Source organism: Sinohyriopsis cumingii, chromosome 18 (genome assembly GCF_028554795.1).
Source record: "Sinohyriopsis cumingii isolate HCF-2022 chromosome 18, ASM2855479v2, whole genome shotgun sequence".
NCBI classification, from domain to species: domain Eukaryota; kingdom Metazoa; phylum Mollusca; class Bivalvia; order Unionida; family Unionidae; genus Sinohyriopsis; species Sinohyriopsis cumingii.
In genome coordinates this window covers 32,343,961-32,370,210 of record NC_142978.1, presented here as the reverse complement: position 1 = coordinate 32,370,210, position 26,250 = coordinate 32,343,961, and the positions used below count along the sequence as shown (strand labels likewise).

The 26,250-nt window shown below is 38.7% G+C and overlaps 1 protein-coding gene across 1 annotated transcript in view; it reads right to left on the bottom strand.

Annotated features, from left to right (window-relative positions):
• Positions 1 to 17,735, bottom strand: part of LOC149776332 (uncharacterized) — an 86,730-nt gene extending 68,995 nt beyond the window's left edge. The window contains exon 1 of the mRNA XM_089942843.1: positions 17,466 to 17,735. Coding sequence (XP_089798969.1) covers positions 17,466 to 17,553 — 88 coding nt within the window. The 5' untranslated portion in view covers positions 17,554 to 17,735. The remainder of the gene's footprint in view (positions 1 to 17,465) is intronic.
• Positions 17,736 to 26,250: the final 8,515 nt, after the last annotated feature.

Below are 26,250 nucleotides of genomic sequence, written 5' to 3'. Positions count from 1 at the left end.
GTATCTACTCCAGAAACTTCAAAAAGTTCAAAACACAGCTGTTCGGATCATACTTAGAGTACCACGATCAGAGCACACCTCCCCGCCGCTCTGTACCATACACTGGCTATCCATTCGATCCAGAATCAAACACAAAATTTGTTCTCTGTGCTACGTTTCACTGTCGGACTCCAGTCCAACATACTTATCCTACCTCACCCATTTGTACAAACCAGCAAGATACTTACGCTCCTCTTCTGACAATCGTATACTTATTATTCCCTCTATGAAAACAAAGTCGTATGGACAGCATTCTTTTACATACCAGGGCCCATCAACGTGGACTGAATTGTCCACTGATCTTAGACACAAAGACACAGTGATCACATTCAAGAGTGCTGTCAAAACTCACTTATTTCGACTGCAAGAACAAACTTAAAGACCTAATAATGTTTCCTAACTTAAATATTATCAGCATGTTTTTTTTTTAATGTTTTCTAATTTCATGGTGTTTGTTTTTGTAATCATATCATTATATGTTTTTCATCTTAAATGTGTTGTCTAATTTTGTAAAGCGCTTAGAGCTTCTAAAGATTAGGAGCTATACAAAGTCCTCATTATTATTTCTTTCGCTTCAAATTTACAACAAAGTCTTATAAATCTCTTTTTAAAAGTCACGTGGTACAAATGTTTGCTAAGATGTAAGTAAAGTACCATTAAGATGTAAGTAAAGTACCATTAAGATGTAAGTAAAGTACTATTAAGATGTAAGTAAAGTACGATTAAGATGTAAGTAAAGTACTATTAAGATGTAAGTAAAGTACCATTAAGATGTGAGTAAAGTACGATTAAGATGTAAGTAAAGTACCATTAAGATGTAAGTAAAGTACTATTAAGATGTAAGTAAAATACCATTAAGATGTGAGTAAAGTACGATTAAGATGTAAGTAAAGTACCATTAAGATGTGAGTAAAGTACGATTAGGATGTAAGTAAAGTACCATTAAGATGTGAGTAAAGTACCATTAAGATGTAAGTAAAGTACCATTAAGATGTAAGTAAAGTACCATTAAGATGTGAGTAAAGTACCATTAAGATGTGAGTAAAGTACCATTAAGATGTGAGTAAAGTACCATTAAGATGTAAGTAAAGTACCATTAAGATGTGAGTAAAGTACCATTAAGATGTGAGTAAAGTACCATTAAGATGTAAGTAAAGTACCATTAAGATGTAAGTAAAGTACTATTAAGATGTAAGTAAAGTACGATTAAGATGTAAGTAAAGTACTATTAAGATGTAAGTAAAGTACGATTAAGATGTGAGTAAAGTACGATTAAGATGTAAGTAAAGTACCATTAAGATGTAAGTAAAGTACTATTAAGATGTAAGTAAAATACCATTAAGATGTGAGTAAAGTACTATTAAGATGTAAGTAAAATACCATTAAGATGTGAGTAAAGTACGATTAAGATGTAAGTAAAGTACCATTAAGATGTGAGTAAAGTACGATTAGGATGTAAGTAAAGTACCATTAAGATGTGAGTAAAGTACCATTAAGATGTAAGTAAAGTACCATTAAGATGTAAGTAAAGTACCATTAAGATGTGAGTAAAGTACCATTAAGATGTGAGTAAAGTACCATTAAGATGTGAGTAAAGTACCATTAAGATGTGAGTAAAGTACGATTAAGATGTGAGTAAAGTACCATTAAGATGTAAGTAAAGTACCATTAAGATGTGAGTAAAGTACCATTAAGATGTGAGTAAAGTACCATTAAGATGTGAGCAAAGTACCATTAAGATGTGAGTAAAGTACCATTAAGATGTAAGTAAAGTACCATTAAGATGTAAGTAAAGTACCATTAAGATGTGAGTAAAGTACCATTAAGATGTAAGTAAAGTACCATTAAGATGTGAGTAAAGTACCATTAAGATGTGAGTAAAGTACCATTAAGATGTGAGTAAAGTACCATTAAGATGTAAGTAAAGTACCATTAAGATGTGAGTAAAGTACCATTAAGATGTGAGTAAAGTACCATTAAGATGTAAGTAAAGTACCACTAAGATGTGAGTAAAGTACCATTAAGATGTGAATAAAGTACCATTAAGATGTAAGTAAAGTACTATTAAGATGTAAGTAAAGTACCATCAATTGTTTTATTTTTTCAGAAGAGGCGAGGTGAATAAAAGTGTATGTCCTCCTCGTGTCTTTCCATACACAGTGTAATTTGGTGGAAATATGTTTTTGATAGGGTGCAAAAGAGAAAACGTCCGGCTCCAACATAAGTCTCACTCCCACCCCTTCCTAAAGGTTAAGAAGTTAATGTGTAACAGGATTGTTAGTATAAAACAATGAAAAGAATATTCTGTCAATTACTGCTTTCAATCTTGTAATTTAGATCCTCACTCATTCGACTGATATAAAAACTAGATTATTATCTTCAAGACAACCATCAAGTATATGACCTTCGCTGTGATTCCTGTGATTTGCAACACCGACCAAAACCATAGACTGAAATTATGTTCTCAACTGAAACAAAACGAACTTTACCTCAAATTTCAACAACCATACGTACATTATTGAAGTACAACGACTCCTTTCTTTTGTTCAAAATTGTACCGATGTGGCTCAGTGGTTAGCGTGCTGGACTCGTGACAAAGAAAGGTTCGACTTCGAATCCTGCTCAGACCTCACCGCGGCAGCTTCATATTTGGATGTGAGTAGTTAAGTGGGGCACATTAGGGACAATGGGACTTAGCATTAAAAAGACCCCTGGGTCAGATTAGGGACAATGGAAATTTAACATGGAGAGAAATCGTGGGTCACTCTAGCGACAAGGGGAATTTAACATGGAACTATAGTGTGGGTCTGTCTAGCGACAAGGGGAAATTAACATGGGAATAGAGTTTGGGTCTGTCTAGGGACAAGGGGAATTGAACATATGGAAATTGAACATGGTGGGTCTGTATAGCGTCAAGGGGAATTGAACATGGTGGGATTGTCTAGGGACAATGATGGTAGAGGGTCAAACACAACAGAGACAGAAACATACATACACTAGTACAAGCGTGAGATTTATATATAAAGCATTACCAAGACCTGAAATCTTGCTGGGGTGTTCAAAAATTTGCATAACTGTAATGATGCTATAAATAGCTATAATCAAGGAAATGCTCAACGACAAAATGGATGTGACTAAAAGTAACGCTAAAATGACGAAATTGTTCCAGAATTTAAAGGAAAATAAACATATCCCCGAAAATTAAGTTACAATGGTTTAGACTAAAATGGATAAAATTAGTAACTACTTACAATATCAACTTCTGTGACGATCGTGAATAAATGCCTATGTATCTATAATCAGCTGAAATTCCTATGAAATCCCACTATCTATTTATAGCTCCAACTTGTGGGTTTTTCCTTTGGAAAATCCCACTATCTTTTTATAGCCTCAGCTTGAGTGACGTTCCTGTTTATGAATTCTAGTATATATGTATAGCTACAAAATGTGGAAATCCCCAAGTCGATATTTATAGTCTCAAAATTTCCAGCGTCAGTGACGTCACTGTACTGAACACTAGGGGATAAATGTCAACAGTGTTGCAAGTGGCTGACCTGAATACACGCTACTGCAGGTAGGTAGGTAGAGTGTATCTGATAGGGATAAAGTGAGTTTTTATAGGGACAAACAGAGACCAATACACACACACACACACACACAACATACGCGCGCAGACTCACACACACACACACACACACACACACACACACACACACACACAGAGGGAAGAGGAAAAAACAAACCCCAAAATATACTATCCACACTCGGGAGGAAGAAAAAAAAAACAACCAAATATACGATCTACACAACGTACGCGAACAAACACACACACACACACACACACAACATACGCGCGCAGACTCACACACACACACACACACACACAGAGGGAAGAGGAAAAAACAAACCCCAAATATACTATCCACACTCGGGAGGAAGAAAAAAAAACAACCAAATATACGATCTACACAACGTACGCGAACACACACACATACACACACACACACACACACACAGAGGGAAGAGGAAAAAACAAACCCCAAATATACTATGAACACAGAAGGGAGATAATACAAACCCCAAATAAACTATCCACACAAACGTACGCGAACGCATACAAACCCCAAATATACTAACAACACAGAAGGGAGATAATACAAACCCCAAATAAACTATCCACACAAACGTACGCGAACGCATACAAACCCCAAATATACTAACAACACAGAAGGGAGATAATACAAACCCCAAATAAACTATCCACACAAACGTACGCGAACGCATACAGACCCCAAATATACTATCAACACAGAAGGAGATAATACAAACCCCAAATAAACTATCCACACAAACGTACGCGAACGCATACAAACCCCAAATATACTATCAACACAGAAGGAGATAATACAAACCCCAAAAAAACTATCCACACAAACGTACGCGAACGCATACAAACCCAAAATATACTATCCACACAACGTCGCTAACGCATACAAACTCCAAATATGCTATCCACACTCGGGAGGAAGAAGAAAAAACAACCAAATATACGATCTACACAACGTACGCGAACACACACACACACACACACACACACACAGAGGGAAGAGGAAAAAACAAACCCCAAATATACTATCAACACAGAAGGGAGATAATACAAACCCCAAATAAACTATCCACGCGAACGCATACAAACCCCAAATACACTATCAACACAGAAGGGAGATAATACAAACCCCAAATAAACTATCCACACAAACGTACGCGAACGCATACAAACCCCAAATATACTATCCACACAACGTCGCTAACGCATACAAAACGCAAATATACTATCCACACTCGGGAGGAAGAAGAAGAAAAACAACCAAATATGCGATCTACACAACGTACGCGAACACACACACACACACACACGCACACCACAGAGGGAAGAAGAAGAAAACCATTATACACTATCCACACGCAGTGAAGAAATAACCCTTTATATATACTATCAACAGAGAGTGAAGAAAATAACCCATTATATTCCATCAACACAGAGTGAAGAAGAAAAAGTTTTTTGAAAGCACCTAAGCCCTCACCTGCAATGACCAACTCTGCCAAACACCTACACCCCACCCACCCCCACTCCCAACACTACAAAACCCATTTAACCCGTTATTTTATGGCATCAGTGTGTGATTTAGGAAACATCAAGACACAAAATGATGGACGAATAGACTGACTATTGTTTACGGACTTGCATGCCTAAAGAGCGTGCGTGAAGGAAAACATCCTTCCATTTCAATTCTAACTAAAACATGATCCAGAGGGATAGAGAGAGGTGAAAGAGCACAATTTCATAAAGTGTGAGTAAAAACAAAACACGCCATCCTTATTATACAATGTCAAGACCAAGAGACACTTACGTTTTCTTTCTGGTCTATTCTCTTTTAGAAGGTAGTATGAAATTTCACATCAGGGCCAACGCATCGGCTCACATTGTCAATTTTTCCATTTCCATGTTTTTACTGGCACAAGTTCTTCATCATCTTCAATTTCTTCTTCTTCTGAATCCCTCTTCTCTGTTTCGTCTTGTTTTTGTTTCTTCTCTTTTCTCGAAGGGCACTCTGAATTCCAGTGTCCTTTCTCCTGACAACGATATTAGGTATCTTGACTTTTGTCTCTCTTTCTTAGACGAAGCAGGTATTCTGGAGACAAATACCCATTTACCTTTGCAGATATAGCAAACTTCATTAGCACTTACACACTTTCGTATGACTCTCATCAAATCAACGACCAAAAGAGTAAGTTTTGTTGCCACTTTCGCATGTGAATTATGCTTTCGTATGACTTTTAGCAAATATTTGACCAGCAGGTCGATCTGTGCTGACTCTTCCATCTTCTTGATCGTTTGAGAGCGGAATGAATACTCTGACGCTAAGACACTCTCCTTATATACATGGACCTGCTGCGTATGAAACCTAGTCAAATGTAATTTTGCAATAAGATGAAACGATTTCATTGAGGAAGTAAAAAGCAATGATGTACCGTATCGTCTCACACAAAACCTGAAGTTTTAGTTCAAATCCGTGTCAGGATTTCGAAGACGACATAACTGAGCTTTAATCAATGCTCTCCAATTATGACACAAAACCACGAGTCCTGATTCACGCCAAAAGAAATTTCGTTCGGTCCATAAAAAATAGTATCACATCTGAGAAACGCAAAAACGAACTTCCAGAAAACTGAGAACGACGGCTTACACCTACAACGTAAATGTGTGAGTTCAAGTAGTGCGTAAAACTTAGTCAAATTAGATTTTTATAGTCAAGACGAAACGATCTCTTTTCGAACAAGAAAGCAGACACCAAGCGACAATGGCGATCCGTGTCACACAACACTTTTCAAAATGTATATTATCAGAGGTTTGTTCTAGCGATCTACACGGTTAAATTAAATGTTGATGTATTTTGCAATAAGACGGACACAATTTCCATGGGATCGCCCATGGTACGATTGTTCGTGCATTAGTTTAATTTTTAAAAATATTTTTTTATATAAATCGCCTATAGGATAGACCCAGTAAAGCATGGCCATTCTCGTCACTGTCTGAATAGCTACTTAAGTCAATTCGAAGCGAACGCGGTAAGAAAATAAGTATAGCCAATGAAATGGCTTACAACGGGTGATGCATTGTTTTGTTCTAGGGCTGTGTGGCATAATAATCCCTATGTTCTTGCGTTGTTACCATTACAGTGCAGACAGACTGAAATGTGAACTTACAAGCCCTCTTTGTGTGTGTTGTACCATTTCCTCTTACCACATCAAAATACTGAGCGTCACAGTATTGGTTCGCGTTTTCAAGCTGACCATTTTTTTATATTTCACTTAAACATTTCGACATAAACACTCACATCGGTAGAGTCACTTCTGCTTCTTCGGAAAGAGAAGAAGAACTCTTTGGTGTCGATAAAACTGTTAACAAAGCCTCTGCCAGGTTCATGCTGCTGCTGCTGTTGCTGCTCTCTCTGCTGTTTATGAAGTCTGTACTTCTCCGTCCATTCTTCTTTCTCCTTTTTGAATTCCTCCTTGAAGAGCTCTTCTTTCAGGTCTTCAGTGACTTTCAACATTATAATATTGTCTATCTCTTGAGGTCTCGGTATCAGACTTGTCATGACCCTATGCAAATTCACATAGGCTTCGTTCAACTTGGCTTATCTTGAGCACATCTTCGTAGGAAGATGAGTCGACAATGGATGGACAGACTGGAGACACAACACAACACAACAATTTTGAATTCAAAATTGTTGTGTTGTGTTGTGTCTCCAGTCTGTTCTCTTTCCGAAGAAGCAGACCTTATCCTGTGAGAAAGCCTGTCGTCACAGGAGGCCGTCATCTTATAACCTAAGCGATCGCCATAGCTTCAACTTCCCAAAAAAAAAATTTCAGGGCTACCCGATACTCTAGAAAAGAAATCACATTCCATTGCCTATGATACGTTAGTCAGTTAGAAGAAAAAATACAGAAGTGAGTCTATCAGCACATGATTTCTTTATCTTGGTTAGAAAGTGTGACTCTAAGTTGTTCGTTTCCGTCGCTTATCAAAATTTTAAAAATAGTAATGTTCTGTAAAAAGTGAATGAGTGTTTCTTTTAGGTCTGTGCGTTTTGTTTTCTTTTGATGGTGATAATATGGATAATGTAAGTTCGGGTACAACGAAATTTAAAGAATTAGGTCCAGAACTCGGTGTGGAGGGAAGAAATATACGCAACAGCAGCGGGAGCAAGAAATGCAGACCTAGCCAGTTAGCACTCCACCCACCTCGAGAACACAAATAACAGCTAGTCAACAGCCGACTATACCTAACAAACAACCCGTCCCGGAAAGAGTGGTGGCAAAACAAAGGTCCAATTATGTTACACAAACGGTATGGCAAACTCAAATGTAATTATCGGAGGCACTACGTTCTTTTCTCACTCCGATACTACAGGCAATCTCAGCTGAAAGAACAACCACAACAACAATAACAGCGACAGACACCATAGCAGCGGATTTGAAACTATCTACCTCAACTGAAGAATTAGTATCAGAACCAGAAGAGGAAATTGAGGCGGTTGAGGAGGAGGGGGACGCTGACCCTCGTTGAGAAGTACACCGAAATGGGGCTAGATCAAGCATTGTATGACGTCAACATAGCAGGGCAGTTTATTACAGCCATACAATACGTTGCCTACAAATCTCTAGACACCTTTAAACCAAGACCTTCTCAATGGGGATTAGGGGTCAGAGTTCTTCCCCAATTCTACAGACAAGCCTACACTGGATACCCCCTCAGTCAACTGGTAGAAACCGCTGCTTACATTACCGCCCATCATGGCTACGCATTTCCTGATATCAAGAATCATGAGACTAGGAGTGCGGGAAAGAACGTGAAAGCAAAAGAGAGACGTGTTACCTTCTAACAGAAAAAACAGACCTTTTTTTAGGGCTCCAAAAGATTGCTTTTTATTAAATAGGGAACCATATTTGGCTTGGTATCCCTCCTTGACTAAACTATTCTCGAAACAAACTTGACCCATTGGAACACCACAACAAACTTAATTTTTTAAACCTAACAGTGACCAAACTGGTATATGTCGCTTAGACATAATAATTTAAAATAAGATCAGTATGGCTATTTTTATGTACACTAAGTACTAATATTAGACAGATATGTTAGGAAGTAGGAAATTTAACAGACTCGTTAGATTTGAACTAATTGCACAGGTGGTTAACACATTATTGGTACCTTTTATTGTCCATTAGCAAAAACGGGACTTGATTTGAAATAAGTACGGGCTAGCGTTTTGGTGAGTACTTAACATCCATGGCTGTCTTGCTGAGCACCTTTTTCCTCCTTTACCACGCTCGGACAGAAAAATGAGTGTGTGGTGAGACAATTCCCACTCATGTTTAAAGTCTTTCAGTCAGGTTGTTAAGGACTAGTTAGTCCTACACCTGAGTGGCTAAATTTAAAAATAGTCTGTGAGTACATAAAAGCCTGGGGGATGAGGCTCTCTTTCCTTCCCCAGGAGTAATTAAAAATCACGCGGTGCGTTATTAAACCAGTGATACATGCTCCATTAGAGCGAAAATCACTTTAATTCAAGTAAGCAGGCAAGCAAGTTCGGGTACCGTCTCTAGCACTCTTGATGACACCAACTGTCTGGGTTATTTTCTTTCTTGCAAGCCCCTATGTTCCACTTCTGTTTGTGATAATAACTTGTGATACTTCACATTTTCTAAAGTAGAAATCTTTACAAGCCGTACAAAATACAAAACTTATATGACTTTGGCTTTTGACACTTGCACAGACTCTTCACTTTATAAGTGTCACGAGAAAATTGTATATCCAATTTTTACCATTTTCAAAAACACGCACACACTTGCAGCTTGACCAGAAATATGTATATCTTGTTTTGTGGATAAGTCACAGACAAGTCCAAGCACATATAGGTGGTTATGAACGTTAGGAATATCCCCTCCTTTTTTCAGAAATGTCAAAGCTTGTATGTGCATTTTCCCTTTTCCACTCTATATTAGTGCTTAGATTTGTTCCAAAAAAAAGAAAGAAAAAAAAAGAAAAAAGAAACGAAATAATTTTGAAGAAAAAGAAACAACTGAATTTTGAATTCAGGTTTCTCTCTGTTTATAATTTTTTTCAAGTTGACGGTGCATGACAGAGTACATTCGCCTACCTTTCCAAAGTGAGAGGATTTCTTCACATGTCATTGCCTTTGTTAAATTCGGTTTCATTGGTTAGTTATCGTTAATCTTTAATTTTTTTCATGCATTTCTTTTTGATAGAAGATTTAAGGCTTTCTATTGTTGTAACGGTATTTATGTTGTTTGGTCTGTTGATGAAATTATCTATAGCAAAGTGCTTAAGATTTTTCAGTTTTTTTATTATTTCAAGCCCTACAAAAGGAGACCAAGTTTGTCTTCAAAGACGATTGAAACTCTAAATTACACGGGCGTGAAGGAAAACATCGCTGTGTTTAATCTAATCATGCTTGCCGTATCTGTTTGTGTTTTAGAGGTCATATTTCTTCTTAAGTAAATACACGCATCAATAGACAGACAGATTGGGTCATCATCCTTGAGTTTCACTGTACTTTCGGTTCTTTACTTCATACAAACCCCAAATTTATTAGTTTGAAAAAGAAAAGATAACATGCCCCTCAATACTGTAACACGTCTGTTCTGACTCTACCGATGTGAGTGTTTATGTCGAAATGTTTAAGTGAAATATAAAAAAATGGTCAGCTTGAAAACGCGAACCAATACTGTGACGCTCAGTATTTTGATGTGGTAAGAGGAAATGGTACAACACACACAAAGAGGGCTTGTAAGTTCACATTTCAGTCTGTCTGCACTGTAATGGTAACAACGCAAGAACATAGGGATTATTATGCCACACAGCCCTAGAACAAAACAATGCATCACCCGTTGTAAGCCATTTCATTGGCTATACTTATTTTCTTACCGCGTTCGCTTCGAATTGACTTAAGTAGCTATTCAGACAGTGACGAGAATGGCCATGCTTTACTGGGTCTATCCTATAGGCGATTTATATAAAAAAATATTTTTAAAAATTAAACTAATGCACGAACAATCGTACCATGGGCGATCCCATGGAAATTGTGTCCGTCTTATTGCAAAATACATCAACATTTAATTTAACCGTGTAGATCGCTAGAACAAACCTCTGATAATATACATTTTGAAAAGTGTTGTGTGACACGGATCGCCATTGTCGCTTGGTGTCTGCTTTCTTGTTCGAAAAGAGATCGTTTCGTCTTGACTATAAAAATCTAATTTGACTAAGTTTTACGCACTACTTGAACTCACACATTTACGTTGTAGGTGTAAGCCGTCGTTCTCAGTTTTCTGGAAGTTCGTTTTTGCGTTTCTCAGATGTGATACTATTTTTTATGGACCGAACGAAATTTCTTTTGGCGTGAATCAGGACTCGTGGTTTTGTGTCATAATTGGAGAGCATTGATTAAAGCTCAGTTATGTCGTCTTCGAAATCCTGACACGGATTTGAACTAAAACTTCAGGTTTTGTGTGAGACGATACGGTACATCATTGCTTTTTACTTCCTCAATGAAATCGTTTCATCTTATTGCAAAATTACATTTGACTAGGTTTCATACGCAGCAGGTCCATGTATATAAGGAGAGTGTCTTAGCGTCAGAGTATTCATTCCGCTCTCAAACGATCAAGAAGATGGAAGAGTCAGCACAGATCGACCTGCTGGTCAAATATTTGCTAAAAGTCATACGAAAGCATAATTCACATGCGAAAGTGGCAACAAAACTTACTCTTTTGATCGTTGATTTGATGAGAGTCATACGAAAGTGTGTAAGTGCTAATGAAGTTTGCTATATCTGCAAAGGTAAATGGGTATTTGTCTCCAGAATACCTGCGTCGTCTAAGAAAGAGAGACAAAAGTCAAGATACCTAATATCGTTGTCAGGAGAAAGGACACTGAAATTCAGAGTGCCCTACGAGAAAAGAGAAGAAACAAAAACAAGACGAAACAGAGAAGAGGGATTCAGAAGAAGAAGAAATTGAAGATGATGAAGAACTTGTGCCAGTAAAAACATGGAAATGGAAAAATTGACAATGTGAGCCGATGCGTTGGCCCTGATGTGAAATTTCATACTACCTTCTAAAAGAGAATAGACCAGAAAGAAAACGTAAGTGTCTCTTGGTCTTGACATTGTATAATAAGGATGGCGTGTTTTGTTTTTACTCACACTTTATGAAATTGTGCTCTTTCACCTCTCTCTATCCCTCTGGATCATGTTTTAGTTAGAATTGAAATGGAAGGATGTTTTCCTTCACGCACGCTCTTTAGGCATGCAAGTCCGTAAACAATAGTCAGTCTATTCGTCCATCATTTTGTGTCTTGATGTTTCCTAAATCACACACTGATGCCATAAAATAACGGGTTAAATGGGTTTTGTAGTGTTGGGAGTGGGGGTGGGTGGGGTGTAGGTGTTTGGCAGAGTTGGTCATTGCAGGTGAGGGCTTAGGTGCTTTCAAAAAACTTTTTCTTCTTCACTCTGTGTTGATGGAATATAATGGGTTATTTTCTTCACTCTCTGTTGATAGTATATATAAAGGGTTATTTCTTCACTGCGTGTGGATAGTGTATAATGGTTTTCTTCTTCTTCCCTCTGTGGTGTGCGTGTGCGTGTGTGTGTGTGTGTGTTCGCGTACGTTGTGTAGATCGCATATTTGGTTGTTTTTCTTCTTCTTCCTCCCGAGTGTGGATAGTATATTTGCGTTTTGTATGCGTTAGCGACGTTGTGTGGATAGTATATTTGGGGTTTGTATGCGTTCGCGTACGTTTGTGTGGATAGTTTATTTGGGGTTTGTATTATCTACCTTCTGTGTTGATAGTGTATTTGGGGTTTGTATGCGTTCGCGTGGATAGTTTATTTGGGGTTTGTATTATCTCCCTTCTGTGTTGATAGTATATTTGGGGTTTGTTTTTTCCTCTTCCCTCTGTGTGTGTGTGTGTGTGTGTGTGTGTGTGTGTGTGTTCGCGTACGTTGTGTAGATCGTATATTTGGTTGTTTTTTCTTCTTCCTCCCGAGTGTGGATAGCATATTTGGAGTTTGTATGCGTTAGCGACGTTGTGTGGATAGTATATTTTGGGTTTGTATGCGTTCGCGTACGTTTGTGTGGATAGTTTATTTGGGGTTTGTATTATCTCCTTCTGTGTTGATAGTATATTTGGGGTTTGTATGCGTTCGCGTACGTTTGTGTGGATAGTTTATTTGGGGTTTGTATTATCTCCTTCTGTGTTGATAGTATATTTGGGGTTTGTATGCGTTCGCGTACGTTTGTGTGGATAGTTTATTTGGGGTTTGTATTATCTCCCTTCTGTGTTGATAGTATATTTGGAGTTTGTATGCGTTCGCGTACGTTTGTGTGGATAGTTTATTTGGGGTTTGTATTATCTCCCTTCTGTGTTAATAGTATATTTGGAGTTTGTTTTTCCTCTTCCCTCTGTGTGTGTGTGTGTGTGTGTGTGTGTGTGTGTGTGTGTGTGTGTGTATGTGTGTGTGTTCGCGTACGTTGTGTAGATCGTATATTTGGTTGTTTTTTTTCTTCCTCCCGAGTGTGGATAGTATATTTGGGGTTTGTTTTTTCCTCTTCCCTCTGTGTGTGTGTGTGTGTGTGTGTGTGTGAGTCTGCGCGCGTATGTTGTGTGTGTGTGTGTGTGTGTGTGTGTGTGTGTGTGTGTGTGTGTGTGTGTGTGTTTGTTCGCGTACGTTGTGTAGATCGTATATTTGGTTGTTTTTTTTCTTCCTCCCGAGTGTGGATAGTATATTTGGGGTTTGTTTTTTCCTCTTCCCTGTGTGTGTGTGTGTGTGTGTGTGAGTCTGCGCGCGTATGTTGTGTGTGTGTGTGTGTGTGTGTGTGTGTGTTTGTTCGCGTACGTTGTGTAGATCGTATATTTGGTTGTTTTTTTTTTCTTCCTCCCGAGTGTGGATAGTATATTTTGGGGTTTGTTTTTTCCTCTTCCCTCTGTGTGTGTGTGTGTGTGTGTGTGTGTGTGAGTCTGCGCGCGTATGTTGTGTGTGTGTGTGTGTGTATTGGTCTCTGTTTGTCCCTATAAAAACTCACTTTATCCCTATCAGATACACTCTACCTACCTACCTGCAGTAGCGTGTATTCAGGTCAGCCACTTGCAACACTGTTGACATTTATCCCCTAGTGTTCAGTACAGTGACGTCACTGACGCTGGAAATTTTGAGACTATAAATATCGACTTGGGGATTTCCACATTTTGTAGCTATACATATATACTAGAATTCATAAACAGGAACGTCACTCAAGCTGAGGCTATAAAAAGATAGTGGGATTTTCCAAAGGAAAAACCCACAAGTTGGAGCTATAAATAGATAGTGGGATTTCATAGGAATTTCAGCTGATTATAGATACATAGGCATTTATTCACGATCGTCACAGAAGTTGATATTGTAAGTAGTTACTAATTTTATCCATTTTAGTCTAAACCATTGTAACTTAATTTTCGGGGATATGTTTATTTTCCTTTAAATTCTGGAACAATTTCGACATTTTAGCGTTACTTTTAGTCACATCCATTTTGTCGTTGAGCATTTCCTTGATTATAGCTATTTATAGCATCATTACAATTATGCAAATTTTTGAACACCCCAGCAAGATTTCAGGTCTTGGTAATGCTTTATATATAAATCTCACGCTTGTACTAGTGTATGTATGTTTCTGTCTCTGTTGTGTTTGACCCTCTACCATCATTGTCCCTAGACAATCCCACCATGTTCAATTCCCCTTGACGCTATACAGACCCACCATGTTCAATTTCCATATGTTCAATTCCCCTTGACGCTATACAGACCCACCATGTTCAATTTCCATATGTTCAATTCCCCTTGTCCCTAGACAGACCCAAACTCTATTCCCATGTTAATTTCCCCTTGTCGCTAGACAGACCCACACTATAGTTCCATGTTAAATTCCCCTTGTCGCTAGAGTGACCCACGATTTCTCTCCATGTTAAATTTCCATTGTCCCTAATCTGACCCAGGGGTCTTTTTAATGCTAAGTCCCATTGTCCCTAATGTGCCCCACTTAACTACTGATGTGCCATTTAAGCACAATCCATGAAAACTGATAATCATATGAATAAAGGGCAAGTCTTTGAAAGCAACGAATATATTGATGTCTTTCTTGAAGGACACAATAAACAATGATACGTTAAATCACGACAGCGAATCTTGCAGTCATTATGGAAGGGTTCAAAATACCTAACATAAAATAGTGCTGGATTATTTTCGTGTCAGAATAGTACATGTGAAGAACTACTGTTATAGCAGTAGGTAGGTTGTGATCACAAAGGACATTTATCCTTTGAAAAGTTTTTGTCACCAGACCATGACAAAAGATCAAATATAAACTCCAAACCGTTTATGTTTGAAGGTAGAAAAGTTAGACTGACGGGTAGAAAGTTACAAACACTCTATTATAGTGCCGTAAATGGGTTGATTGCAAGACTTAAATTCGTTAAGCTGTTCAGTATTATAGTTCCCATTGTACACTTTATTTTTGCTTCGGCTCTTTATCTTCGTTAGTTTCTTTGTTCCCTTGCATTTCCATCAAACATTATTATTATTGTTATTATTATTATTATTATTATTGCTGCTGCTCTTGCATTTGCCATATGTACAATTTATGGCCTGCAATAATTTTCCTTGTCCTACCTCATGTTTGGTTAAGACGAAATGTCCGCATGGGTTCGAGTCTCGGGCTCGGCCTATGTGGGTATGTGGGGAAACTTGCCAGTAGCTTCTGGTGGGTCGGTGGTTTTTACCGCAGATTATAGGGTTTCCTCGACCAGATCGACTGGCCTCTATGTATAACTTATCATGTGCTGAAAATTGGCGTTAAACCCATGACAACAACAACAATGACGGCGGCGACGAAATATGACTAAGAGAATGGATGCACGAGATATGCAGAGCACAGTCTCCCGTATTTATTTGCAGTGAGCTAAATAATATATTCATCTGTGTTCCATACTATGTACAGTCTTATCTCGTTAATCTGGCAAAGAGAATTTGCTGGGCGGGGGGAACCGCTGTGCAAACAAGCGGGTTTTCATAAATTCCCTTCGTTCATACCGCCATATTACAACGAGGTAAGTCGAATCTGAAGTTGGTTAACAAAGCTATACCCTCTAAGTGGAGGCTATACATAAGGGTGTTTATTGACCAATTCGTCTTGAACTCTGCAGGAGTGATCACAATAACCGGACAAAAAAATTCAAAAAATTCCACAAAACGTAAAATCTATACAAGTCCATGCATTCTTTTAAGTTCATTGCATACGAATGCCGATTTTCAGCATACAAGATCGTATGATAAGTTGTGTATACATTATGTTAAAAGACCTTGACCTTCAGGAGTCACCTAATTTTTATAGAGTCAGTCGTGTGTTTTATTATCCGCGTGGCTTGTTTCGAAAAAACAGTTTATTTGCAATTCTTGTATTCACCAACATCGAAAGTGGATATATAACCGTAAAATGGAAAAGATACTTAACCAATGATGTCTCCCCTCGACCCCCAAACCCCACCCCCATTTCCAGTACCGATACAAATCCAAAAAGTCTTAAAAACCTGCTGATTGGGGTTAAAAACCAACAGGTGCAGAAACCCTGTTTCAACTTCCTTTGCGTGGTTTTTACAACGTGACGAATTCGAACCTTGATCAAATATCATGGAATCGAACAAGTAATTTCTTGCAGTACTCGTTCCATACAGACAGGTTTATAAAATCAATATCATACCTGAACTATTGACTTTACCATTACCAATATACATAACATGAAATAACTGTATTACCTGCAGTTTTTTTTGTACGAGTGCCAAAAAAGATAATTAAACTATTACAACACCATAAAGAAACGTCTTTTCTTACATTCTTTGTTCCTTTTTATTTTGTACATTCGTCATGTGTCTGTCTTTGCATAGGGAATCCATTTTTTTCTAATATTCGCTTGTCATCTAACTTGAATAATACTTAGTAAAGAAAAACGTTTATATGGTCGAAGATGAATTTTCTTTGTTTCTTTCTTCTACCGGCTGATATAGATTAAATAGGTCATCTATTTGCAAAACGAATGTAATATCGAGAAATATAAACATGTAATAACTTGAAGTATTTATATGTGGTTCAGAATGAATGTTGTTTCTTTCTAACTAATGCATTATCTATAAACGCCCTATAATCTTTAATACCGTATTCAGTCTCTGTCAGGGAATATACAATATTTTTTACCTTGATCTTCACGCAGTATTTATGTGACTGCGTTAAGGTGTGATTTCGACGGTAGTGGCGGTCAAGATGTTGAAAGGTCATAGGGTATTGACTGTTCTTTTTTGCAAGGTAACCTGCCAAGCATGATTGCATACGCAAGTAATTTTGTGAATGATTGTTATTCTCGTGCCATATTGGTGAGAACTTAACTGTATATTATTAGTATTATTATTCATATTTGACAACGTTTTAAGTGTTCAGCTCCACACTAAGGACTTCATCAAAAGACGGATTTAATTTCTACTGATTATTAACATCACTCGATGGAATGTTGAGCAATGTTAACAGGCCACATTTAAAGTGTCAATGTAATAGCCGAGGAATGCGAATCTACATCTCTATAAATACAAAATCGTGACAATACGTTCCAGAATACCTTCCTAACGCTAAATACGTGTAACACAATGTATGAGTGGCACGGAAGAGTTGTAAAATATTTCAAGCAACAGAATTCAAAAACTGTTACTCACACCAACATTGGCAATGTATGAACATAAGACGTTTTTATTTTTTACTTACCTTTATCACCGACATGAATTCCAGGTATTTCTACCGAAATACTGACCAGAAATAACAAGTTGAACACTGCGGATTGAATGGCCTCCATATTTCGTCTACAATGAATTATTTATAAATCCATACGTATATGTCAATAGAACTGTGGTGTGCCGGCATTGTTGTTTGTAACTGGTAAATTCTGGCCGAGTTTGAAATTAAATCACTTTAGGCGTGCAGTCAGGTGCGACTGCCACATGTAAATTCACGGTAATCTTATTACCGCAATAAACAATAAATCGTGAGGTGGTAATAATTACCATAAAACCCGTTAAGGGTTCAATAGTTGGCACAATTGATTTTAAGAACTGGTATATTCAATCTGGAATCACTAACTGTTCAGTTGCACAATGGTCTGTGCAAGCTCTTGAAACGATGCCACGGTGGACCAGAATATGAACCAAGGAGTTCAAAAACCAAAACTACATGTTTGTATATTTTAGAGGAGCATCGAATAGTACAAATCTCGTCTTTCTTCTAAATAATATTAATCCAGTGAGTCTTCTACATAAATATAAAACCTGTGTTTCCGCTACATAAATAAAAATCCTGTGTTTCCGCTACATAAATAAAAATCACGTGTTTCCTCTACGTAAATATAAATCCCGTGTTTTCTCTACGTAAATATAAATCCCGTGTTTCCTCTACATAAATAAAAATCCAGTGTTTCTTCTACGTAAATATAAATCATGTGTTCTTTCTATATAATATAAACCAATGTATTTTCTCTACATACTATTAATGCAGTATTTATTTCTTTTAAATAATCTTAATCCATCTTTTCTACCTAATAGCATGTATCAAGGTTGAACTAATCATTAAATGAGGCTGGGATCCATTTGTACGCGTCGCCTAGTTTGTAGGTCCGTCCAGCAGATAAAAAAGAGAACCGTGAATTATTGGGAGGCGAGCCAGCCGCCGGTCCTACAGCTCCACATTATGACCCCCACCCTCCCACCCCCACCCCCGTTCAACCCAATCCCCGTTAGCGCAACAACCAACCTTTATTGTTTCAAACGCTTCGTAGCGGCTTCCGGTGGAAAATAAAAACAACAAAAACCAGGCATGTTCTAAACGATTGCTTTTCTTTGGTGACACCATAGAGCCGAGCCCTCCCCTCCGCCTTCTCGCCGGCCTTTGTCTCTGTAGTATTTTACATTTTCATAGGACAGCTCCGGTTAGTAGTTATAGCGCCCGCCTTAGATTCTGTCGCGGGTTCGAACCCTGGCCGAGTCATACCAAACGACTTATACAACTGGTACTAGCATCTTCCTCGCTTGTCGCTCAGCATTAAGAAGTTAATGATTGGACTGATTGGCCTGGAGTAAGGATAATGTATCTGGTGCTACATGTCTGCTGCATGATACCCCAGTGCTGGACATCACAACAAGCTGCCACGCTGCAGATATCGATGCGATATGACTGCAAAACAAATATTTTAAGGCTACCTTATAAAGCTAAGTAACACACACACACACACACACACACACACACACACACACACCTTTATATATTTAAAAACAATTATACTCGTTTATCTGTGGTTGTTGCCACAATGCAGGATACACGAGTTATATGGTTGCTTGGAAAACGGTCTATTCACATTCGTTCCAACTTGACTTCTTGCAACCACTTGATCATAGTTTTGTATTCATTTAAGGCAAATGCGAACTCTCTTTTGAGGTCCTGTCAAACATTATGTCATAAATAATAACAAGGCTGTCTCTATAAATGTCACCAAGTCTATTTTTTCAAAGAAATGTTGCGTCCATGTGTCTGCATGACATCTGATTGCATGCTTAAACTTTAGTATTTTACTGCATTGATTATGGGCATATTAATTTTATGTATCTTTGTCGGCTTCGTCTTGGATAATTGTGAAATTTCTCTTGGAGATGACGTCACGTAACGCCTTAGATCGTGCTGAGCCTTGATTCAGTCAAGAGGTGGATTTCATCGTGCTTTTTGGCTTTCATGGATAGTCACAGGCTGTTAAAATGTCCAGCCAGAGAAATCAGTTCACAGGTTAAAGCTGTGATTTCAAGGACAATCGCAATTGATGCAGCGATTATTGTTGACAATATTTCATTCCCCGCCACACCGATGCATAGAGATAGCCGCCAGTGTAGTGTCACAACCTGTCACTTGTTTTCTGTGCTATTGCACTTTTTCTTCATACTGCGTCAATGTACAGCCGCTGCCGTCAAGGTGTCAGGAGGTTTCAACTTTTGTGATATTAATGTAAATTGATCTTGACGAGTGGGTGGGTTCTCTCCTGGCAGTCATGCACCTATAACCTGTTCACATGTTCATCGACTATTTATTTTTCTGGCGAAATACTATAACGTGTCAGTGAGCGTCTTTTCGAGTACAACTCTGTGGTTATTTTTCTGTTGGCGAGACATTTCCCGATGGATATTTGTTGCAGAGCGCGTTTCGCTAAATACCAAGTTGTCATTATAGAATCAATTGTGCCGAGAGCCCCCGACTACAATGCGTTTGTCTGTTTTCCGGAAATGAAAAACGGAATTGTTACTAGCGGTCTGCCAAATTACTTAGTACGCTCCTGGTCACCCTTGTATACGATGCACTTGTGCTTGTATCTTCGTTCTACCCTAATCTGAAGCGTTACATGGGTACATGTCAACTCTAATAACGTGCAGATACTCTCGACCCGTTTGTTTTTATTATTTGTCGATATGATGCTCCAATACCCAATAGTAGATTTTTGAATTGGCAGGCGACACGAATGATTCGTTTTTATTGCCCATGTCTGGTGGTTACACTGTGGCTTCGCTTTGAAGCTAAACATAGCGCGAGTTCTAATTGCTAAAGCCCAAAATGGTCAGTGCAGTTAAAAGTTCCAGACGCTTCTGCACTGATCGCTGGTGTCTGCAGCGGCAAGCACATACACTAATTGAAAGCACTGATCACGTTTGTCCATCACAATTCACTTGGAGGTTAATGAAGTAAAACGGCCCGGACGATGATCGTGTCGTTCTTGTTGCTGAGAGGAAAACCACTAACATTCTAAAAGTTTTTCTTTTTGAGTTGAATCGTAGCCATAGTTAGTCAGACGTATATGCTAGTCAACCTGCTGAGGTGCGCCGTTTTTACGCTGACAAGTTTCAATAAGTTTGACAATAATTTTGACAGAATGATCTACGAAAATATTTGTGGAGAGTTTAATATGGACTTAAATTCGAACTGGCAAAAATAAATCTCTCACGATGGGCTTGGACTGATGCATAGCTATTTCCCAGTCAATAAAAGATTAAAGGATAAGGACAGTCTTTGACACCCAAAACAGCTCCTAGCAAATGTCGAAGATATATCGGCCCAAATGAAGGCATTTAAATGCGATATAAACGTATCAAAATGACGTGGCCCTTAATAGAAAATGTGGTTTTGTTCTTGGCGGCGGCATTTAAATGGTACCTGGCAACATGGATTTTCGTAGTGGATTAAGACGACGACACTGCCGTGACAGCCAATGACTTAGCTGATGTTAATGCTACAAGGCCACCCAGACTAGCGGAGCAAATAACAAAAACTACGGTACAAACCAAATAACACAAGCCCTGGTAAGTATTGGGTCTAGGCTTGCGGCCTACCGGTTTTTCCACTCTTGAACAGTCAGCAGTACTAGCTTTCGGTCTCTTGTCTGCGCATGCTAATGTGAGAGTGGAGAGCAGCAAAGAATACCACCGCTATCGTAACGACCATACAGCCAATGGCATTGGCAGCTATTGTTTGGAGAGATGACACATTAGTGCCAATAATACCGGGTGGCGCCGCCAAAGCACTTTCTTCGAGCGTATTCGGCATCCCGGTCAGAAGATTAAACTGCTTTATTACCCTTTCGTCTGCGCCGATAAGGTACGGTTTAGGTGTCGATTTGATGGTGACATTCTACTTCCTCCACTATCTTATACAGAAGAATGTTTTTACCAACTCTGTGAGGATTGTATCCTCATGGTTAATTTTGTCGATGGTTCCTCGAATAGCGGTAGATTGTTTGCGAAGTTTCCCCAGTAAATTGCTAAAGAACTGAAGTTGTCCATCACGTACTGACTCCAGATCGTCGATGCGGGCTTGTGTTTACTCGCACTTTATTTCATTTGTACTCTAGCCAGCATTTTTATCTCTGCGTTTGGGATATATTGAACTTTTTAGTGATATTATTTGAAAGCGCACCGCGATATATTTGAACTGCTTTGTTTAGACCGAGAATTTCATGCATTTGGAACCTGTCAGGTTCTCGTGTTGTGGCTTCGTTGAGCGTGGTGTCCTCAGATCACGATACACCGAGTAGCTCGACATAAGTCAGTCTGCTTGTGTCTACCAGCAACTATGTACATATTGATGTTTGTGTGCTGTCTTTATGTTTGTCCTGTATGGTAGCTGTTTATGCCTATTTATGCCTCTACTACGTCTTTCGTTCTAGTGTGAAAAATTTATGCGGTCTAACGAACTCCCATTGTCTTATATTCTAGAGGGATATAAAACTTCAAGAGTGACAATAAACTATTCTATCTACAATAAACTTGGTGTATACAAGCCTTTCAGTTATACCATACGCCTTAAATAATGTATCAGCCTTTTATTGCGATTTTCATTTTAGCTGCTATCTGGTCGTCACTAATATGGTTGTTCTTGCGGTCATCCAATTCCTTTATTTGTCGATAATGTTCTGCTGGAGAATCGATAAATGTAGCTTCTATTGCTTCAATTAGTTGATCGTTGTCTCCTTTATCGAAGTCGGTCATGTCAAGGTCAAATTCGTCTTCAGCCAGGTTTCGCTGTTAACCAAGTAAGGTAACTATGCGGCAATATATTAAATATTAAAAGAAGAACACGCGAATTTCTACTGTACCAAACTTGTTAAGGTACGATTCGTCAGTAGTGTAGCGGGACGCTATAGCGACAATGGCGACATAACGTAAAAATGGGTCTTTCAAATATAGCGACAAAATTTATAGCGACAATGGGGACCTAATGTTAAAATAGGGTACATCAAATATAGCGACAAAGGGAAGTTGAACAGGTGGGGTGACGTCACGGTTCTGGACGATGGCAACAATGATGCAAGTAGCTGACCTCAATCGGGCGAAATGGGGACAGCGGAGGGGGGAGCGATAAGGTTTGGCTGGGCTAACACTGAACTTGAGAGAACTCTTGTCGGGGCGGAAACACGTACCGTGCATAGAAAAAACACAGACTTCGCTTGGCGGGGCGGGACATATCACTTCTTTATAGACAGAGGCATAGACATATCACAGAAACAGAACAAAGACACAAATATCATATACTATCCACACAGGGAAAGAAAAACAACAAACCCAAAATATACTATCCACATAGGGGAAGAGGAAAAAACATATATACTATCCACACAGGGGAGGGAAAAAATATACTATCAATACAGAGAAAGATTAAATAAACAATCCCCCATATACACTATCCACACACAAGAAGAAGGAAAACATAAATCCAAAATATACTATCCACACAGGAGAAGGAGAAAAACAAACCCCATATTTACTATCCACACAGGGGAAGGAGAAAAGCAACAAACCAAAAAATATACTATCCACACAGAGGAAGAGGAAAAACTAAATCCGAAATACACTATCCACACAGGGGAAGGAGAACAAAAATCAAACCCCATATACACTATCCACACTGGGGAAGAGGAAAAAAATAAATCCAAAATACACTATCTAAACCGTAAGCGTGTGAGAACGTAAGTGTAGGTCATTGTTCAAACAAATCAAAATCAAGAGACATTTACGTTTTTCGTTCTGGTCTATTCTGGTACAAATGTACAATTTAATGTCACAACACATCACTTTAAAATGTTCATTAGCTTCTTCTGTGTCTTTTTACTCTCTCTTTATAAAATTTTTTCACTGTCACGGTTTTTTTTTCTCTTATTCACTTTCTTCTTGTCTTCTTTTTCTTGTTGTCCTTCTGAACGTGTCTGGGTTCTTCCTTTCTGGAGTGTACCTCTTCTTCTGGTTCTGAACTACTCTCTACCTCATGCTCCTATTGTTTCTTATGGCAGTCTGAAGACCAATGTCCTTTCTCTTGACAACGATAATAGGTATCTGACTTTTATCTGTTTTAATGCCTGTCTTGCTTTTGTGACAGTCTGGACATTATGAAGACCACTGTCCTTTCTTCCAACAGATATAGAACGTATGTGGCTTTTATCGCCAAAGGAGGGGAGTAGTCCGTCGGTTTCCCTGAAGGAGACCTTCGAATGACAAGTTCCATCTGTGTTGGCTCTTCCATCTTTCTGGTCGAATTGAGACTGAAATGAACACTTGATGGAAAACACTGGTCTGACGTGGATATATAGGGGACTATGGCGTTTCAAATGTAGTCATTTGACTTTTTGCGCTTAAGATGAAACAACCGCATCATTTCGTGGAGAAAAGAGAAGAAAGTAAGAGGCAAAAACCGGGGCTAATCGCTTCGCACAGTAGCTGAATTCTTGTCTGAAATTCATGCCAGCGATTTTGAACAACATATAAAAAGGGAAAACGTCCTAGGCCGATAGTTCATTGTGACTACAAGTGTTAAACGAGAAAGCTGAATCATACACCATTCAAATTCGGTGATTATCAAGTTGAGTGCGATGCTGTACATTGCAAAGGCAGGGATACCATACACTGTGACCTCAGCGATTCAGTAAAACATCATGGCAACTTTGCTACGACTACTACTATAATACCTACCATGGAAAGCGATGCTGGGCGTTTCAAACTTGACAGATGCGAAAGCGATGCCAATCGTTATCGTAGACTCTTCACAGGTTTTCATTGTCAACGTGGAACCATGCGGTTACCACTCTACGGATGTCATCCGTATTCTTATCAAAACGAGTCTGTTAAAGAAGATGTTTCCTTCCCTGTGCATTTGTTTCACTACTGCTACTTTCAAAGTCGTTTTTAAACCTTCCAAGGAAAATGGCCTAAATATCTGGGAGGACCTACTCCTGAAGACTTAGTCAGAGCCATATTTATCTATTTCGGAGAAGGGGATAAAGTCAAGTGCTTCGGTTATGGTATGCCACTTTACCAGTCGGAACAAAAGTATTCCGCTTACCTGGAACATGCTCGATGGTCTCCACACTGTCATTACCTACCTTTAGTGGGACGACCTCAGTAATCTTTGGATGGATACTTTACAAGAGAACATTCGTCGTTTGCCTGTTGCATCCGTTAGTTCATCAATATTGGAACCACTGGTACCTGAATGCTATCAGAGGACTGATTCATTTGAAAGTGTTTCAATGGTCAGACATTGTTCAACTGGTCCAGGACCAGACGACTTTGGTGTCTACTCATCCTACCTCTTACAAGCTATCAAATTTTGTTTGTACAGGAACATTCTGTGCGGTGTGTGGTGTGTGAACTAGTAACTAAACTATCTGGATACGTCGACGGAGTACGATCAGTTCTCTGCAAAATGTACACTTATTATCTCTCAACAAAGAGGGTATAAAAACTGGCTACCATGCTACGACCTTTATAAGTAGTGATACAACATATTCCGTGGAAGAAAATCAATGACACAATTCAGACAGTGGAGGATTATCAACGCTTATTACGAGAACTGTATCCATTGAATTGGAGTCGTCATTTGGTGTGTGTCTTAATGACTTCCTTTTACCAGTCTATTACTTGTGGACTCTTTACGAACAGTACCTTCCACAAAAACCATGCGAGTAATACCTTTAAATGTACACGAGGGACTCATTCTGTTGAAAGACTTACGCTTTCATCTCGACACTACTCGACCTCTACGGAAAGATAAAGATTCTTCAACTTTTAGAAACTAAATATATTTACGACACTGTGTGTGTAGCTTGTGACCTACACCTTCACTGGACAGATGTACTTGACTAGAAACGTTTCGGTTTCGAGGTTTGGACAAAAGAAGTGGCCACAAAAGAAGTGGCCAGCTATGCCCACGATTTGCGATCCTAAAGTGCAACGTTCAGTGAAAAAAAGTAACTTTTAAACCTGTTTTAGCCAGAGTGTCAGAAGAAGAACCCGACACCGAGGAAAACCACCGTCATTGACGTGGATATTCCCGAAAGGTCATTCCGGGAGAACCCCTTTTCAGTGAAGAGACTCTAAGAACATTACACACTGTCCCTTGGACACCTTTGTTACCAAAAACATGTTGAACAGAGACTTGTTTACGTTCCACTTTGATCATTGTGATGTGTATTTTTTCGATGTACTTAACCATTTGGCTGTTATGTATATTTGTCTTTTGTGTTATTCCATTTTAAAGAATTAAACGTGTCCTGAAAAAAGTATACAAAATTCTAGTATGTGTTTGTGTTTTTATGTCAAAAGTGACATTCCATACACTATGGATACCTATGATCTCTCTCTGTTCTCTCTTCCTCCACTTCTAAAGTCATTGAATTTAATGTTTGTGTACTCTGATGTGGTGGAGTACAACGTGGTAGGACACACAACCGCACCGTTACCGCGCGTTATTCCTTTCAAAGTGGATTCTATCACAACGAATGACAAGGAAGGCGAAAACATATCACGTTCACCGCGAATTCGTACATCTTCACTATGTACCTGTCAGTAAGTTGTATTTTGACAGTATCAACATTGGTATAAAAGGAGATCTGAGACAAGATATTCCATTCTCTAAGGGGAACGTTATGGTGAATCTCAATTTTCGAAACGATTTTTTAACAACTTCTAAGTCACGT